At 39.6% G+C, this 17,966-nt stretch overlaps 1 protein-coding gene across 4 annotated transcripts in view; it reads right to left on the bottom strand.

Annotated features, from left to right (window-relative positions):
- Window positions 1–908: 908 nt before the first annotated feature.
- Window positions 909–17,966, bottom strand: part of TULP3 (TUB like protein 3) — a 40,655-nt gene continuing 23,597 nt past the window's right edge. For all 4 annotated transcript variants that reach the window (XM_035313283.1, XM_035313269.1, XM_035313263.1 and 1 more), the window contains exons 3-11: window positions 15,804–15,966; window positions 12,818–12,994; window positions 10,996–11,126; window positions 9,298–9,495; window positions 8,697–8,809; window positions 8,160–8,274; window positions 5,686–5,784; window positions 3,317–3,488; window positions 909–2,824 (exon numbers count right to left, since the gene is read on the bottom strand). In XM_035313283.1, the coding sequence (XP_035169174.1) occupies window positions 2,691–2,824; window positions 3,317–3,488; window positions 5,686–5,784; window positions 8,160–8,274; window positions 8,697–8,809; window positions 9,298–9,495; window positions 10,996–11,126; window positions 12,818–12,994; window positions 15,804–15,966 (1,302 nt within the window). In that variant the 3' untranslated portion in view covers window positions 909–2,690. The remainder of the gene's footprint in view (window positions 2,825–3,316; window positions 3,489–5,685; window positions 5,785–8,159; window positions 8,275–8,696; window positions 8,810–9,297; window positions 9,496–10,995; window positions 11,127–12,817; window positions 12,995–15,803; window positions 15,967–17,966) is intronic.

Genomic DNA, 17,966 nt, shown 5'->3' with positions numbered 1-17,966 from the left:
GCAAAGCTTCAATGCAAGTAGGACTGAGCCCTAAGAGGGCAAGACATTATTCACTCTTCGATGTCTGCAAGCCAAGGAGCTGTTAGTCTACTAGGCCTGCCTTTAGGATTCATATTGAACAATACAACACGCTTTTGTCCTTGTTTAAGATTTTGGGATTTCATGAACATTACATTTACATGCAAAGGTAAGTAAGTGACAACTAATTGTGTACAAAAACAACTGCTTAGTAGTACTGCCTGCTCAGTTTTATCTCTCAACTAGATCTAATTTCACTCAGAAGGAAATAGTGGAAAAAAACGAGGTGGTATGCAGCCAGCATGAAGAATATGCCCTACACGTTGAGAGCTGTGTCAGCTTTTTGATTACAAGATCCATTGTATATCCCCTTACTGAGGTTCATACATCTGCCAGTGGAAATAAAAATAACCACTTCAACTTGATTTTCCCTTCAGCCCTGTATTATTTCAGCTGTTGATTCAGAAGTACACTGTATTGTACTTCAACAGTAGAAAAGGTTCCGATGGAAGGTAGGAAAATGCCTAAGGAGCCATTTCAAAAGCCGTACCTTGAGGCTGGGATAATAATTAAAAACATGGGGCAGAGAAGTGCAAGCAGCTTGAAAAGAGAACCAAACAGGAACCATGAACTATACTGGAAGTCTTACTGGAAATTCCTGATGGAAAAAAAAGGCATTAGAGAGACTCAGCTTACATTCACTCCCAGCCTTCTTAGAAAAGAAAACAACACAAAGGAATAGAATTGAGAATTACAAAGGAAAAGGGGACAGAGGGAAGAGAGATGAGATATGAAAAGACAGGAAGAAATTGAGGTAGCATCTAGTACAGGAGGAACAAACACCCATGAGTAACAAAATCCAAGAAAAAAAATCATTTAGAATTAAGGAGTTTTTCAATATATAAATTAGTTTATTTCATTTAGATATAAAAGTTATAAATACAATTGATGTAAAACAGTATCTGATAAAAGAGCTCTGAAGCTTTTCATATATCTGCATAAATTTGACCAAGACACGGAGGCTCTGACCCGGTGAAGATGATTTGACGTCAACAGATAGCTTGAAGAGCCACTGCTATCCAGCCTAGCTGAAAGGGTGAGTAAAGCAATGCTACTGTGGCCTTCCAAGAACAGAGAAAAATCAACTTAAATTGGAAATTATAATCGTAGCTTCAGGACATCCCAAGCTAACATAGGGCAGTTTCTTTCACACAGTCCTAGACAGAAAAATAATAATAATAATCGGATTATGAACTGACTTTTTTTAGTATTTCTGGATGTGTGGAGGGAGTGCAGAGCCATCAGCCAAGAACTCAGTGGAGAACAACTGGAAAACTCTGTCAGGTCTTAAACCCCAGCATGATGAGCAGGAAGTACATGAAGGCACAAAAGAGATCCATGATTCAAGTTCTCTTCACTGACTGCTGTGCTGATGAGATCACTCTCAAGACAATGGCTCTCGAGCTAATACAGAATGGGCATCTGAGACTTGGCTTCCAGCATTTTCTAGAGCTGGTGCCCTCAGCAACAGTTCATAATTTACAATTAAATACAAAGTTTACACACGATTACCATTATATTTTTTTTTCCTGGCAATGAAACTCTGTGAAGACATTTTCTGATATTATTTTGAAAGAGCAAGTGATATCTACTACTGCAAAGACTCTGGAGAACAAAAGCAGTAACTCTGTTTCTTAGGAGCACGAAACAGAGCTTGTCTGCTGATAATATGCAAAACTGGAAAACACCGATTCTTATCTTATTGGAAGGACACCGTTTTCCAGTTTCATCATGGATATGCACAACGGCCATGAAACTGGCAAGATAGTAGCTGTTCTCTACTTTAACACACACCAGATGTGTGCACTGTGAGGCTTATGTGTCACTGTGCAGCAATTCATTCTGATGAATCAAGGCCATATGAATCAAGAAGTATCCCATGCTGTGACCTACTGTCTCCATATTGTAGAACCCAGCATTGAAAATTAGAATAATGAAAAGGAACTGGACTATCATACTTAGCAGAGAATCATTCCACAGAGGAGGTAAGTGTTTTTACTACAGCCAATGTCTCATTCCAGCTTGTACTTGTTGAACACTATCTACTGTTGCACAGAGGCTTAACCTCAACCCTTCTCTCTCTGTGTTTTTACAGACAGCAAAATGCTACACAGGGCAAGAGAGAACACATGCCATAACCATCCTTCTTTTTTTTTTTTTTTCTGAATTAATCTGATCAGGAACTCAAAGGAATATCGGTAGCATCATCTTCAGGGGCACTGCTGAAGATCCATGGCATATGGACACTAAACCATTATTTTTCTAGTCCATGTGTTTCAATTATTAGGTTAACTTCCTTAGCCTGTTCAGGTAGCAGCATGTGTTACAAGGATTCTGAAAGCAGAATCAATTCTGACAACAAAAACATCACCAATATTCCTTGTTCTTCCACAATGAGTACAGAGACTGCTCAGTCTTGTGACAGTCTCCTAAGAAGATCTACTGTAAACCACCATAATGCTCTCAGGCCTGCTATTTGCTTTCAAACAAGCCTGCAGAAGTTTGTCCTCCAGTTCCCTTCCATCCCTGACGTGCTTTTCATTACTCCACCTAAACTCTTATAACAAGATGCAGGGATGGGAGTCAGTTCCATGTCCCAAGTCTGTTGTCTCTCATTCACAGGCCAATTTGCTATCAAAGCTGGAGAGTCCAATAGCAAAGGCCTGAAGAGCACAGAGAGGATAATTATAGTCCAGAGTGAACACATCTTCTGCTACACGACCAAACTGCATCACAATGTAGTCAGCTGGGGAGAAAAGAAAGATTCAGAGACCAGCAATTTCACAGGAAAGCAAAGAAAACAAACAAATGAACAAAAGTTCAGAAGTATCTGGCAGTCCCAAATATATGTGGTCATTGTATCCATCCTTTGTCACCAAATTGGCCTTAAAATCTTTTCTCTGGGGTGACTGTGGTATTCTAGAGATTACCAAGAATCAAGGCCCACACCACTCTTTTGCTGGGTTGAAGGTGTCACGTTAACTTTTCTTCCCCTGCAGGAGGCTTGCATTTATTCCCTCTTTTGCTGGACAACAGCCTCTGCACCCATCCCAGAAAAAGTTAGGCCTTTTATAATTTTCTTGACAGCTGAGAGGTCCTCAGTCATCTTGAGCTGTCTTCTTTCATCCAGTCTGCCTTCTCCAGGAAGAGTGTCTTACTCCTCCAAAACCTCTTGAAATATATTGGGTTTTCCCTGTTTGAATGACACCCCACCCCCAATTTTCCACCAGACTCTTACGGTCATTGTCATGGACAATCTGGAAATTCTTCACTGAAGCCTGAGTGACTCTCCCATGGAAATTCAAAACGTAGGACTGAGTATCATCATTCCAGACTGGAGCCTTGTTGTGCAACTCAATGAGGTTCTCTAGATTTTTATTTTGCCATTTTGACAGAAGACTCTCATGTTCCTGTTTAGAAGAAAGAAATATATTAATCACATTCAGAATGGCTCTGTTTTTGAGTACTGCCTCTCTCCCACGTGCACACTGTGACTTCAGTGTCATTCCCAGTTAAATAAAACACAATTACAGCACTTAAACTCAGTCCTACTGAAAGTATCCTGCAGGTACCAGGAAAATACTTTCATGGATTCCTAGTCCAACCACTCCTTTCCACTCAAGAAGCTATTGCCATATCTCCACCCAAACAAGAAAAAAAGAGTGAGAGAAAAAGTGTGTGCATGTACAGGAAAGACAGCAATTCACAGGTCACAGATGACCAAGTGCTGGTAGAAATCTCCCTTATGAGACTCATAAGCTTTCCCTGATCCTGTTGGATCCAACTTCCATTTCCAAAATTCTAAACTTTGAAACAAACAAAAAACATCTACTATTAACTACATAGTGTAAACTTCATAGGCCCCGGGGATATTTCAGTATAAATTCAAAAGGCTGCAGCAGGTGCTAAGTATGCCATAGGTAGATTAAATGTCATCCTAACGTATCTAATAAGAGGTGCACAATATGAAAAATATACAGACAAATAAAAGAAATATACAAAAAGGAGAGGCAAAACAGCACATTAAATTTGAGAAATATTAATTACAAGGAACTGGAAATAGTGCATGAAATACATGGCATACAATTTAATTTTAAAAGTTATGTGATAAATAGAACCCCAAATTATATAATAAAAGCTAAAACTCACAAGAAAAAGAATCCCATTAAATAAGTCCAGTTTGAATGGAAATTAACAGAAAACAACTTTTTGTGGCGGTCTGGCTAATATGACTAAGTGCTTTAGTATTGTATATGGATAGAAAAATAGGTTATTCTCAAAAATTCACTGTTTTCCTTTAAATCGTGTTGTTCAGTTTAACTTGTATCTTTATTTTTATATTTATTTACTTTTACAAAGGTACAAATCAACTTTAAGAACTGGCACTAACAAGCTGCATTTTTATGCAATTTTTATTCCTGTAAAGTGGGGGCAGTATTGCTTAATCAGAGGCATTGCACTACAGGGAAGGAAGATAAAAACAGATTCGACACCCCAAAGGATTTGACAACTTTTTTGAATTGCTTTATCTTCCAGACTTGGCTACTGTCATTATGCATGCCTACTAGCAAATAGTAAGAAAAATGTTAGAAAAATGCAAGAAGGACTATTAAACTGTTACTGGCGAATATGGGAATACTGAAGCGTGAAGAATCAATGACTATCTCCAGATACAATTTTCCTGCCCACAGAATTAAATGTTTTTCAGGATCTCATGAGTCTAAATTTCCATTCTTGAAGGCCACTCTTCTCTGACATCAAAAAATACACTCTTTTTCTACTTATATCCACTCACAACATAGCTGCAGATGCCGTTTTCTAGCTTATAACGCTGATCGGGTGAATCAGTTGGCACCTGTCCTTTCTGTCACTGGTCTCCTATTACACCAAACATAATACCTACATTAAGGGATGCCAGAAGGCATTTTCATCCTTACTATATCTTCAGATATATATATATATATCCTTACTGTAACTTCAGATACACATCTGTAAGCTGCATGCCAGGAACAAATGCATCTGAGAACTCCTCATATGAGAAATCCTCATTAAATAGCTACAGCTCCATCCTTCTCACCCCACTTTCTCCCTGAAGAATCCTCACTTTCCTGGGATTCCTGCAAAGATGCTGACACCATTCTGATAAAAATGTGCTTGCTCTCTTACTACTACACCAAAATACTGCCCCATGCATTTATTATCCACCTGTTGTAATTCCCATCCTGGCTTAAAATGAAAGCTTCTGGGAGATGAGAGTTCCTTCTGTGTTCATGTAACTCTCAGTGTAACAGTGTCCTATCAATGAGGTGCTGTAGGTGCAACAGCAACAAGATACAGTAGCCACTGCAACAGTAAGTAACATCTAGGCTAACTACAAGACAAGTAAGAATACAAACAGTATTCAGAAGGCTACAAATGAGGTAAAAGTCAAGAATAAATTAATTAACACCTTTAGGCTACATTATTACTGTCTATGAGACTCACTAACAGACACGGACATTAACAACCTTGCTCTAATGATCACTGTTGTCACCAGCACCCATACCTCTAGGAGAAAGTTTTAACCTCTTCCTCCAATCTGACCCATAACCAAACTTCGTAACTCACATTTTGTGGCTGGATCGGAATTCGCTTATGATTCATGTTCATTCCTGGAATGATCACAGACATTTTTCTGGGACCCTTGAATCCTAATACATTGGTTTCCTGAAATACAAGTAAAGACATTATTGTCAGGAATGGAGATACTCCATCTCACAGAAAGACAGAGAAAAGCTGAACTTGAATCCACATTGCTGTTGGTTTTCGGAGATTTGTTAGCTGTAACTGTGCTAGCAGTCATCTAACTCCAAATGTGTTTAATCACTGAAATAGCTCTCTTCTTCCATCTTCTTCCAAATTGTAGTACATCTGCATTGTCTGAATGAAACTTTAACAATGAAATTAGAAAAGTGCAATTTCCAGGCATAAATTTCTACATCCAAGGCAAAAGCATGCTAAAATCTTGCTACTGAGCAAGACTTGAATATAATAAAGTATACAGATTTTTGATCTGAGACAATGATATATAGATATCACCATAATGGCATTTTTCTTGTGTTTAAGAGCAAACCTACTATTTGCTGTCAAATTGTACTCTTTTATAAATGATTAAGAACAGACCCAGGAGGTAAAGTAGCCAGCATCACAGAATATTAGGGAATGGAAGGGACATTGAAAGATTATCTAGTCCAGTCCCCTGCTGGAGCAGGAACACCTAAATCACATCACAAAGGAAAGCGTCCAGGCGGGTTTTGAAAGTCTTCAGAGAAAAGACTCCACAACCCCCCTGGGCAGCCTGTTCCAGAGTTCTGTCCCCCTCAGTGTAAAAAAGTTTTGTCTCATATTTAAGCGGAACCTCCTATGTTCCAGCTTGCACCCACTGCCCCTTGTCCTAAAGGGGCAGTCCATCCAAGCTTCAATCTTAAGATAAGCAGACTTTTCCAGAGTACCGCAAGACACTGCTCCAAGTAGATTGAATATAAAAAGCAAAGGAAAAAGGTCTTTCCTGGTATTCTCAACCCATTCATTTAATAATGTAAACCAAAATCTGGTGTTCCATTTAAAATGTTTTATTTAAAGTGTTTTGTAACAATGTCAATGATACCTTTGAAGCTTCCAAATACCAATTAGAAAGCCAGAATCCTTTAGAATCACTGAGCTAATAGAAGTGATACAACTTCTAATGTGCTAGAACATTTTCACAGACACAGAATAAAGGTCTTCAGAGCTGCAATCATTATTATTTCATTTCAGAAAACCAATGAGCACATCTGAGAACAAGAGGGCTGATTTTATTCATGTATAAAGTTCACTAACTTCACGTATATGAAACGGTTCAAAATCTGAGAAATTGACTTTATATTTCCTGCTGTACTCATTTTAACACCTTGCTCTGTTCAGTTAGGTAGGGAAACAGTTTGGGGAGACACATTTTACAAGGGAAGGTGACAATGACAAGGGGGAATAGTTTTAAACTAAAAGAGGGGAGATTTAGATTAGTTGTTAGAAGGAAATTCTTTACTCAAAGCTGGTAAAGCCCTGGAACATGTTGTCCTGTGAAGGTGTTTGCCCCATCTCTGGAGGTGTTCAAGGTCAGGTTGGATGGGACCCTGGGCAACCTGACCTAGTGGGTGGCATCCCTGCCTATGGTCCCTTTAAGGTCCCTTCCAACCCAAGACATTCTATGAAATGAATAATACTGTATACAAAGATCCACTGATGTTTCTGTAAACATGCTAGTACTGGAATTATCAAGTTAATTTTTTCCCCTATATGGCATTAAGATTAATAGAAAAAAATAGAAAATCAAGGTCCAGTAGGCTAATGCACCATTAAATTTCTGCTACTGTACCTGTGATAAAAGAAAAATTTCTCCACTTGACTGGTTTTTATTTTGTAAAGTATCTTAAATTTTCCTCAAACCTCAGGACTGGAATATGAAACAACATGTTTTAAAAATCTTCACAGGATTCTCCAGTGATGTAGCTACAAGTACATTGTCTCTATGCCTTACATTGAGATGACCTACAAGACCAAGATCCTCTGTCTCTAGGACAAGAGACAGTGATAGTGAATAGCTTCCCCTGGAAACGTGCCTTTACAAACAACATGCTACTACTGAAATAATACCAGTTCACTTCTATTTACCAAAATGCCTTTAGTTCTGCTAAAAACAGCTCTACTTCACAAGACATTTCCAGTTTCTTTGTAGTGTTTACCAGCTGGGCAAGAGGCAGTTCATGATGCGGCTGGCTCCGTATCAAGGATATGCTGACTGGCAACATGCCTAATGTTGGGTCAGGTGACAAGTTCTTCAGAACACTAGTATGGATTTCTCTCTCCCCTCTGACATTTTTTTTTTCCATTAAACTTGTAAAAACTTGTATTTGACACCTCTGCCCTTTATCATATCTGGCTGAAATTGGTTAGTTGAAAAGTTAAATGAGGGAGTATGCAGGCAGCATGATTTTGTGAGGCCCATTTCCTTAGTAATCAGGCTACAAAACAGAAGGGCATAAAAGGGAAGAGTCACTACTTACATAATAGATAGCTGCAAGTTCCTGTCGAGTACGGGCCTTTTCCAATAGGCCTTGTGCCTTGACTGGGCTAATTCCATGGTCATAGACTGTAAATTTAGTTCCCATGAGGTTTGACCTAATGTCAGGTTATGGAAAGACAGAAAAAGAAAGAGGCATCAATGGATATTTTTTTTAATCATCTGAAGGCGTATGTGCAGCACAGAGAAAATACATGCCTCTGGTCATTGGGTTTGTGCACAGTCAGCTCAGTAAGGAATTTCAGTGAAGCATCCATTGTAAACCGAGCATGTAACCTGCACTGGAAAAGCCCTGAGCCAGAATTCCACCGAATTCTAAATTATCATTGTGAATGGTAACTCTAAAGAAGCCTTGCCAACCCAGGTGAGTACACATGGCATTAAGCAGGAAGAGGTGAATATATTCTCTGAATTCATATCAAATTGCTATTTTTAACTCCAACTAAACTAACATGTAAATTCTACCTCTCCTACTGCAGAAGATGTTCATTTGTCCATACTTTTTATCTGTGGTTCTCACCTGAGTTTTCCAATGAAACTTTCCCCTTCCCGGGATAAATCAGTTGGGTCAACTGATATGAGGTAATTGGACGTTTTGCTCTTTTTTCGTTTTCTCCCTGCAAGAAGGAATGTCTGGAAATACAAAACTTTAATCAAGACTGGAGTTTTGAAAGAATGCAGAAGCATTGCTATCCAAACTGTTACGTCTCCATTTTCCATATCCATTTCCCTTTCTGTTATTACTGTCTCCATACTTTTCTGTTCCACAAGCACCCAGCCTGAAATCCTGTTCTTCCAATCAGCTCACTCAACAGTCTGTATATAATGCAACTGCCTTTTCTAGTCTTTCCTCTGTTTCTTCTCAACAGCTCAGATCTCTTTGCTTTTCTTTACCCCTGACATTTTTATACATTATTTCATCTTTCATTGTATTATGGCTTCTAAACTTGCCAACATCCTCCTGAGTGCCTTGGCCAAATACAAGCTGTCCTCATCTACATGCTGTCTCTCCTCAGCTTCTGGCTTCTTGCCAATTTATGCTCTGCTCTCTGTTACACCAAAAATATTATGTGGTAGGAGTACAATAGCCAAGACAAGAAACTGTGCGCTGCTTCCAATACCTTTCTGTTGTCATCCCTTTCCAGATGCATGTAGTAAGTAGGGAAGAGGCCCCGGTCCATTCCCTTCTTATCTCTAGTGATTCGACATTTGATTGTAATACCACGGGGTGCGGGGCGTAATGCAAAATCCTCCAAGTTCTCTACTTCTCCCAGGTGTGCAACTGCCTGAGGGGATGGACCACAGGAAGCACCTGTTTCCTGCAGGAAGAACCATCATATTAGCAAACCAATATCACATCAGAGGCTCTGGTATTCCCCAGGAAAAGAAAGGCCTGTTGAAACAGAAGATCTTATGCCTCAAGAAGATATTTAGGAAAGGAAAGTTGAATGACAAAACACCTGTGTTTCTCTGAAGAAAGTGACTAAAGACTTTTTTACTCTGAGTAAAGTCTAACCCTCCAAGGGGGGGAGATAAAAAGTAGTCATGAACTAGAGAAAAAGTGAATTACTAGGAACGGGAAAATAGGTTGAGACACCGTAAACGTTCTAATCAAAGAGCTCTCTGCTTTTAGAGCTTCAAACGCTCTGTGGGAAATAAGGCAGCATGATGAACTGGACTGATGGATGCTGCAAAAAGACAGAATGTGCTTTCTGCAACTGAATTGAGCACTAAGCTTATGTCGGTTCTGAAAAGCAGCAGAAACAGAGCAAGATGACAGTGGAACCTTCCCAACTAAATGCTGGAGGAGCCTTGGAGCAATGCATACAGTCAGGATGCAAGTTATGGTCACCGAAGGAACTAGAATTCTAGTGGAAATATTGTATCAGGAATTTAAGTCATTTTTCTTAGAGGCAGCTGAATCCTGGAGATTGTAGAACTCAGGGTATTCTTCGTCTGACTGGGTCTAGGAGATGAGGTTGATAGTTTACCCCTATTACCAGGTCCAGACAGTAGAAAGTCTGAGTGAGTATACACATACACATGCACACTTGAAATTTACTAGTTGTTCTCACCCACTCCTTGTAGCACCCCCACAAGTCATCTCCAGCAATTGGCACCCATACCCCAGTTGCTCAAGTTACTAGCAACCAGACTTATTACTCACTGTATTAATCACAGTATTACTCACTGGCAGTGTTGCACATTATACACCCAGTCACCTTACAGGCATAGTCATGTTGGTCTCTTGAATAGTAGCACAGACTTACGTACATCCAGGATTGATGAAGACTTTTATCCCCTTCCTTTACTTCCTGTTTTCCCATGCATGTTGCTCCCTGATCCACCTTGCTTTTTTTCCGCCCTCTTGTGTCCCTTCCTCTAATCACCCTACAAATTTTGTATAATCCCAGAATTTTTCCTGTTCCATTGCAAAATTCTACTCACCCTTGCATCCCACATTAAAACTTATAATCCTTCAAGCAGACTAGTGGATTTTGAGCCAGAAACAATGTTCTAATCTTTCTCCTTTGAGCTTCATAGGAGTAGCTGATTCAGTGTGTTCTGTTCTTCACTGATTAGGTTACCTGGGTTGGGTTCATCCACCCATCATTGTTCCTTTGAACATTACTAGGTCTTTGTGTTTAACTCAGTGAGTGAGCCTTCTGTTAGATAACCTGACAATCTTGTCCTTCCTCTGCCTTCAGGGATTAATGACAGCTCGAAATACTGTATTTTAACCCAGTGCTAAAAGGGTTAGTAAGTCAAAATCAAGCACGTACCCAGTCCTTATCAGAAATTGATTTCAAAACACCTACTGCAAAGGATTTTTCACTGGTTGCAGAACTAGGCCTCTCAGATTCAGGATGTGGTGAATGAGATGCTGGTCTCTTACTATCTTCTTCTTCTTCTGTGTCCTCCTCATCAAAATTCAAACTGCCTGAAATTCCTGTCAGAACATAGGATCAAGCAAGTAACCTTTGAAAGAAGGTGTAATGAGATCAGGATATCACTAATTCATGTAAGAAACAGGATAGGTATGGAAGGGTCTATCTCTTCAACTAATTTCTGGTTTTCCAACTGCTGATCTTCTTCGTGCTATATTGTTTCCTGAGCTTTGAAATTCAAACCAGTGGTGACATTTTACAGCTGACAGTGTGCTGCTGATTAACCTTTTATTAATACATATTTTACATGATATAGCATATTGTTTAGCATATGCTACCATTGAATTAAATTTTGCCTATTTTTATGCAAAAAAGCTCTCCATGCTTTAAGAACAAAAAAGGCAATCCAGCTTAGTAGGCTGAAACTTACCCTGTAGCTTGGACCCTATAGGGTTTACATCCTTTACTATTTCCCCTTAGTATTACATACACTGAAATGGAATATGATAATTCTTCAATTATATGCTTTCCTGTTCTTACACCAGTAGCAGTAACTCAGGTATCTTAAATACTACTAATGATTTGATTTTCAGAATGGAAACAGAATTGTCCCAGTATTTACTTATTTAATCTTAAACTAAGCACAGCTATGTAGGGATGACTGGGTATGTAACAAAAATAACTCTGAATAAAGACTACATCTGAACACATCACGTTTCCTTTTACTTGGTGTTACTTCGTTTTGTTCTGCAAGTCCATTCTTTAATTTTGCTGTAGAATGGAAAAGCACATAAAGCACTGTAGAAAATGAGCAGACTCAGCGTACTAAGCTGAATTATTTTTTGTGAATCAGTATTACAGCAGTGTCCCAATATAGGCGACATTGATGGAAGTTCTTTGTCACAGATAAAACAGAAAACAATAGTCTTAATACCTTGTCTGTAAACTTCCCAACGCATATTTGGAAAGAAGAAAAGAGCTGACTAGAGCCAATTTCAAAATTCACTGTTTATATTTTACCTCCACTAATTTCTCCTGGAGTTTCTGGGTATTCTCTCCTGCCTCCTTCCCTAACTCTTGTGTAATGTCGCTATTCATAGGTAAACAGCTGTTTCATATAACAACAGAATAGAAGCATTGCTACACATGGTAGCTTTCATAAAGTGTACTAGAAACATCCTGGGAGACAGTCTCTGCAAAATGAAACAAGTTGCATAGCACATTAAATAGCTATTATTTTGCTTAGACTGTATACAACAAGAAGGCTTCCTGTGGTACTGCAACAGCAACTTAAGATGCTTGGCAGGCAGAGATAGATACTCCCCTGGGAAACTACTCAGTGGGATACCCTCTGACACAGGAAGAGTACCTTTGTTGTTAGTCTCCTCAACAGTTAAATTACGGCATTACTGGTTTTAGAAGGTTCTGCTGTTGTGAAAATGCTCAAGTATCGTATCCAGATATATCTGCAATAAAAATACCCTGAACTTTAGCAAAATGTGAAGTATAGTGTTTTGTCACCAATTTTCTTAGAAAGGCCAGAACATTATAAAGCGTACTGTCATATTCCAATTAACAACAGAAGAAGGAACTCCAGATCTGCATTTCTACATGCTGTACAATCTACTAGCTCTGCTTGTAAGAGAGAGGTCCTACAGACATTTGTTTCATGATTTCTTAAATGCTACTGAAAAAAAAAAAATTACAAGTAGAAGAGTCCTGAAAAAGACCTCTGCCCATTATCAACTCTTACCTCGTTTCTGTAAGATTTCTTGCAGATCTGGCTTGCCTGATGTTTCTGTTGGAGACTGTCTATCTTTTTCCTCATCTGCATTGTCTTCTGTTATGGAAGATCCAACAGAGAGAGTTTGGAGCTTGGTTCCTAAATCTTGCACTTCTGATTTCAGGAAAGCAGCTGGTCCATCAATGCCTTCAGGCCAAAATGAAAGAGAACGCAAAAGTCTCATTTTTACAAGTAAATACATTTCCCAGGATGGTTTCTCTTTCACCTTCCCTGGATCAAGCATGCCTTTAAAGTACCGATGTATTCTTGTTTACTTCAACTTTTGTGAGACCTGTGAGGAGCCAGGCCTGACTGCGGTACAGATGTCCTGTCACTTTAAACATGTCAGTTATCAGTTTCTCCATTTATAAGTGATTGTGTATACTTTTTTTCAAGGACTCAAGCAATTACAATGAGCAGTATTTGTCATGCACTTTGGTATCTTTCAATTTATTTATGGGTAACTACTCTTTCCAACCTTCAGACTCCTTGTTTGTAAGGAGTGGCATTGAGTGAGTGCTCTACAGTGAATATCACAAATCAATCTGATGAAAAGTATCCACAGCTACAAACTTAAACTGAGCCTCCTCTTCTCCAGACTGAACAATCCCAGCTCCCTCAGTTGCTCCTCATAGGACTTGAGTTCCAGGCCCTTTACCAGCTTCATAGCTCTTCTCTGGACATGCTCCAGGGCCTTGATGTTTTTCTTGTAGTGAGGGGCCCAAAGCTGAACACAGTACTTGAGGTGCGGCCTCACCTGAGCAGAGGACAGGGGGACGATCACCTCCCTGGCCCTGCTGGTTACACTATTCCTGATACAGGCCAGGATGCCGTTGGCCTTCTTGGCCACCTGGGCACACTGCTGGCTCATGTTTAGCTGAGCATCAATCAACACCCCCAGGTCCTTTTCCTCTGCACAGCTTTCCAGCCACTCTGCCCCAAGACTGTAGCTTTGCACAGGGTTGTTGTGACCAAAGGGCAGGACCCAGCACTTAAGCCAGTTTGAACCTCATCCCACTGGCCTCTGCCCATCAACCCAACCTGTCCAGGTCCCTCTGCAGGGCCTTCCTACCCTTCAGCAGATTGACACTTCCCCCCAACTTGCTGTCATCTGCAAAATCACTGAGGGTGCATCAATTCCCTCATCCAAATCATCAATAAAGATATGAAAGAGGATGGGCCCCAACACCAACCCCTGGGGAATTCCACCTGTGACTGCTTGCCAGCTGGATTTCACTCCATTCACCACCACTCTCTCGGCCCTGCTGTCCAGCCAATTTTTCAACCCACCAAAGAGTGTACCTGTCCAAGCCCCGAACTTAGTGTCAACACTAGCAAGTCTCCAGTCATCTGGGACCTCTCCAGATGACCATGACTGCTGATAGATGATGGAAAGCGGCTTGGCAATCACATCTGCCAGCTCCCACAGCACCCTCAAGTGGATCCCACCTGGCCCCATGTACTTGTGACAGTCCAGGTGGAGCAGCAGGTCTCTAACTGTTTCTGCCTGAACTGTGGGGGGTTATTCTGCTTCTCATCTCAGACTTCCAGATCAGGAGGCAAAGGACCCCAAGGATAACTGGTCTGACTATTAAAGACAGATGTAAAGATGGCCTTGAGTATCTTAGACTTTACCTTATCCTCAACAGTCATGTTCCCCACCATGCCCAGTAAAAGACAGAGATTCTCCTTGGCCCACCTCTTACTGTTAATATAATTGTAAAAACATTTTTTGTTATTTTACCATAGTGGCCAGGTAGAGCTTATGCTGGACCTTAGCCTTTCTGATTTTTTCCCTGCATGTGCTGACAACTTCCTTGTACTCTCCCTGAGTTGCCTGTCCCTTCTTCCACTGGACATAAACTCTCTTTCTCCTGGAAGCTAAACAGTTCTCTTTTCAGCCACACCAGTCTTCTTCCCCATGGGTTCATCTTATGGCACACGGGGACAGCCTGTCTCCTGCGCCTTTAAGACTTCCTTCTTGAGGAGTGTCCAGCCTTCCTGGACCTCTCTCCCCTTCAGGACTGACTTCCAAGAGTCATTTGTTTGCACTGAAGAAACTTCAGAACTACGTATGCTAGTGAGGGAGTAGTGAATTTTTTTCTTGTAGTTTCAGTACTACTGAAGTTTCCTAACTTTGAATATCTATCAGTCTTTCCCCTTCCTCTCTTCCTCTCTCTTCATTTAAAGCTGTCCTTTTTCAGATTTCCCTAACCTGATTTTAAACATGTAAATGCTACATCACCACTCTCCTCCAAATCCCATGATTGTGAAAGAGATCTTGAGAACAAGAAAAACATTTAAAAGACAGGATCTCAGGGGATGTCATATGTGATCTTCAAACTAGGTAACATTGGTTTAAATTCTACTCTACAAATTAATTCCCTATTAATCTAATGGTGGTATTATAACACCCTGCATTAGTATGCATCTCAAAGCCTATTTGCTGTTACTTTCTTGATATCCTGACACATTCTCAGCTCTCATAAACTACTTCTTGACATTTCTACTGTGATGTAGGGGTTCCATATTCAGTCATATCCAATCTTGAGATGGAGCATACACTGATTTTATGAAGGACAGTAAAGGTAGCCACCACTGGGCTATTCTCTTTTCTTTATCCTACTGCTTCAGAAAACTCTCTTACTCTATTTGTAGCTCCCTGCCAATACAGAAGCTCCTAGCCCATTTCTACATTTCTTTGGAGCTAAACACAGGTGAGAGAGTACCGAAAGGCAGCTGTCACAAAATTCAAGATAGTTTTTTTGCTTGTTTATACAGTTCAGTATTTCTCTCCAGTACTAAGAATACAATTGTACATGTACATTAAAAAAGGTGTGATCAATCTTGTTTATTGCTTGACCACTGTGACACCAATGTAGGTCACCACATGTGACATAAAACGTATGCGCTGGCATTCTGAGGAACATCATTGCAATTGGGTTGATTACTTAACCATGTAACGTAACATCACTGTGGAACGGGGTAGGAGTTTCTACTAAAGGAGTCTGCTCCTCGCATCCTTTGGGCTTTGGCCTGCGCAGCTTTGCCTCAGGGTTTGGCTGTACCATCAGAGGATCAAGACGTTTCTTCCTCTGCTTCTTCTCTAGAAGAGCTCTCTGAAATAAAGAAAAACATTAAATAGGAATAAATAACCACATCCAGAGAGGCAGTGCCTCAGACATAGGTAATGACATGCTAGTGGATCTCCAATCAACCTAAAATGCACTTGTAAACTTTTACAAAAATCCTAGATACACATACCACAGTGTCTTTGGAGGTAGATACTCCAAAGCCTTTGGTTCTCCATCAGTGATTGATGGGTGATGAGGACACCTGTTTATTTTCTGATCTATCCTGAGACCATTAACAGATAATTTTAACTCCTTTTAACAGATAATGTTAACTCCTTCAACTCCTTTCCTCCTAACTTCTGCAGTAAAAACTGCAGCAATCCTTAAAATAAGACATATTCAGCAGTCATTTAGAAATTTAATATAGTAAATATTGCAACATACAGCATATTCTGACAATTTTATTACTCCATGCATCATACTTAAGCTGATAGAACAGACCAAACAGCACACAAAGACTCTCCATTTGCTGAACTATAGTTAAAATTGGACTAGACGTTTTCTGTCTTTCAGGACAACTTCCCTTGTATACAGGGAATATGTAGTTTTTCCTCACTGGTTAGTACAATTAAACTAACACTGACAAACAAGATTATCACCAAGATTAATGCTAAGATTATCAGAAAATGCCACAGTAAAAATAAGAGCCCATGACCTATTAATTATATGGCAATTAAGTCTTCCATTATATTAGCATACAATTTCTAAGCATCCTTAACGAGGGCTTATTCTGATACTGCAGTTATAAATGCTGTCACAATGCAGTAAAAGCAGGTCAGTACTTGCAACGGAAATGGCTTTTGTGACAAAGGCTATCATCTAATTGGGAGAACTCAGACTGCTCCCAGAAACCAATGTTTCAAGATAAAACAGAGGAAGAAAAAAAAAGTATTTAAAATAAGACTGATTTAGTAATAGAAAAAGATCTACCTTGTAAAATATATCTATGTAATTCAGGACTGAAAGGAAATAACTTTATATCCATATGCTTATGTTAAAAATAAACATTTTTTTTCTAAAAAGAATTTCTTCACCAAATATTTCTCAGTTAAGGATACAAGGATCCAACAGATAAACATTAACAACTTAATTCACTTGAGACAAACGTTTTTGGAATCCTTTCCTTTCCTATTATACTTTTTCTCTCTCTTGTTGGGTCTTTCCTCTCCTGTTACAATTTTTATCTCAAGTGAGGACAGTTTCGCAGGCAACCTCTCCCTGAAAGGTTCCAACACAACTCAGCCCTTCTGTGGACGGTCAGTCGGTCAGTCAGTTGGTCGGTCGGTCGGTCCTTCCTTCCTTCCTTCCTCCCTCCCTCCCTTCCTTCCTCTTTCTTTTTCTATTTCTTTCCTTCCTTCCTTCTTTCCTTCTTTCTTTCCTTCTTTCCTTCCTTCATTCCTCTTTCTTTTCTTTCTTCCTTTTTTCCTTTCTTCTTTCATTTTTCTTCCTTCTTTCTTTTTCTTTCTTCCTTTCTTCCTTCCTTTCTTTCTTTCCTTCCTTCCTTCACTGCTTTTTCTTCCTTCCTTCCCTTTTCTTTCTTTCTTTTGTTCTTTTGTTCTTTCATTCTTTCTTTCCTTTTTCTTCCTTCCTTCAGTTTTTTCCTTCCTTCCTTGATCTTTCTTTCTTTCTCTTTCTTTTTCTTTCTTTCCTTCCTTGGTCTTTCTTTCTTTCTCTTTCTATTTCTCTTTCTTTCTTTCTCTCTTTGTTTCTCTTTCTCTTTCTTTTTTTCTTTCTCTCTTTCTCTTTCTTTGTCTTTCTCCTTTTTCTTTCCTTCTGTCTTTCTCTTTCCTTCCTTCTTTCCTTCCTTGATTTCCCTTCCTTCCTTTTTTTCCTTTCTTCCTTCCTTCCTTCTTTCATTTCTTTTTATTTCTTCCTTTCTTTCCTCCTTTCCTTCCTTCCCTCCATCCTTTCTTCCTTCTGTTTTTTCCTTCCTCCCTTTTTTTCTTCCTTCCTTTTTCTCTTTCTTTTCTTTCTTTTTCCTTTCT

The sequence above is a fragment of the Oxyura jamaicensis genome, chromosome 1 (genome assembly GCF_011077185.1).
Source record: "Oxyura jamaicensis isolate SHBP4307 breed ruddy duck chromosome 1, BPBGC_Ojam_1.0, whole genome shotgun sequence".
NCBI classification, from domain to species: Eukaryota; Metazoa; Chordata; class Aves; order Anseriformes; family Anatidae; genus Oxyura; species Oxyura jamaicensis.
Note: the sequence above shows the minus strand (reverse complement) of the source record. Positions and strands in the feature narration are given on the sequence as shown.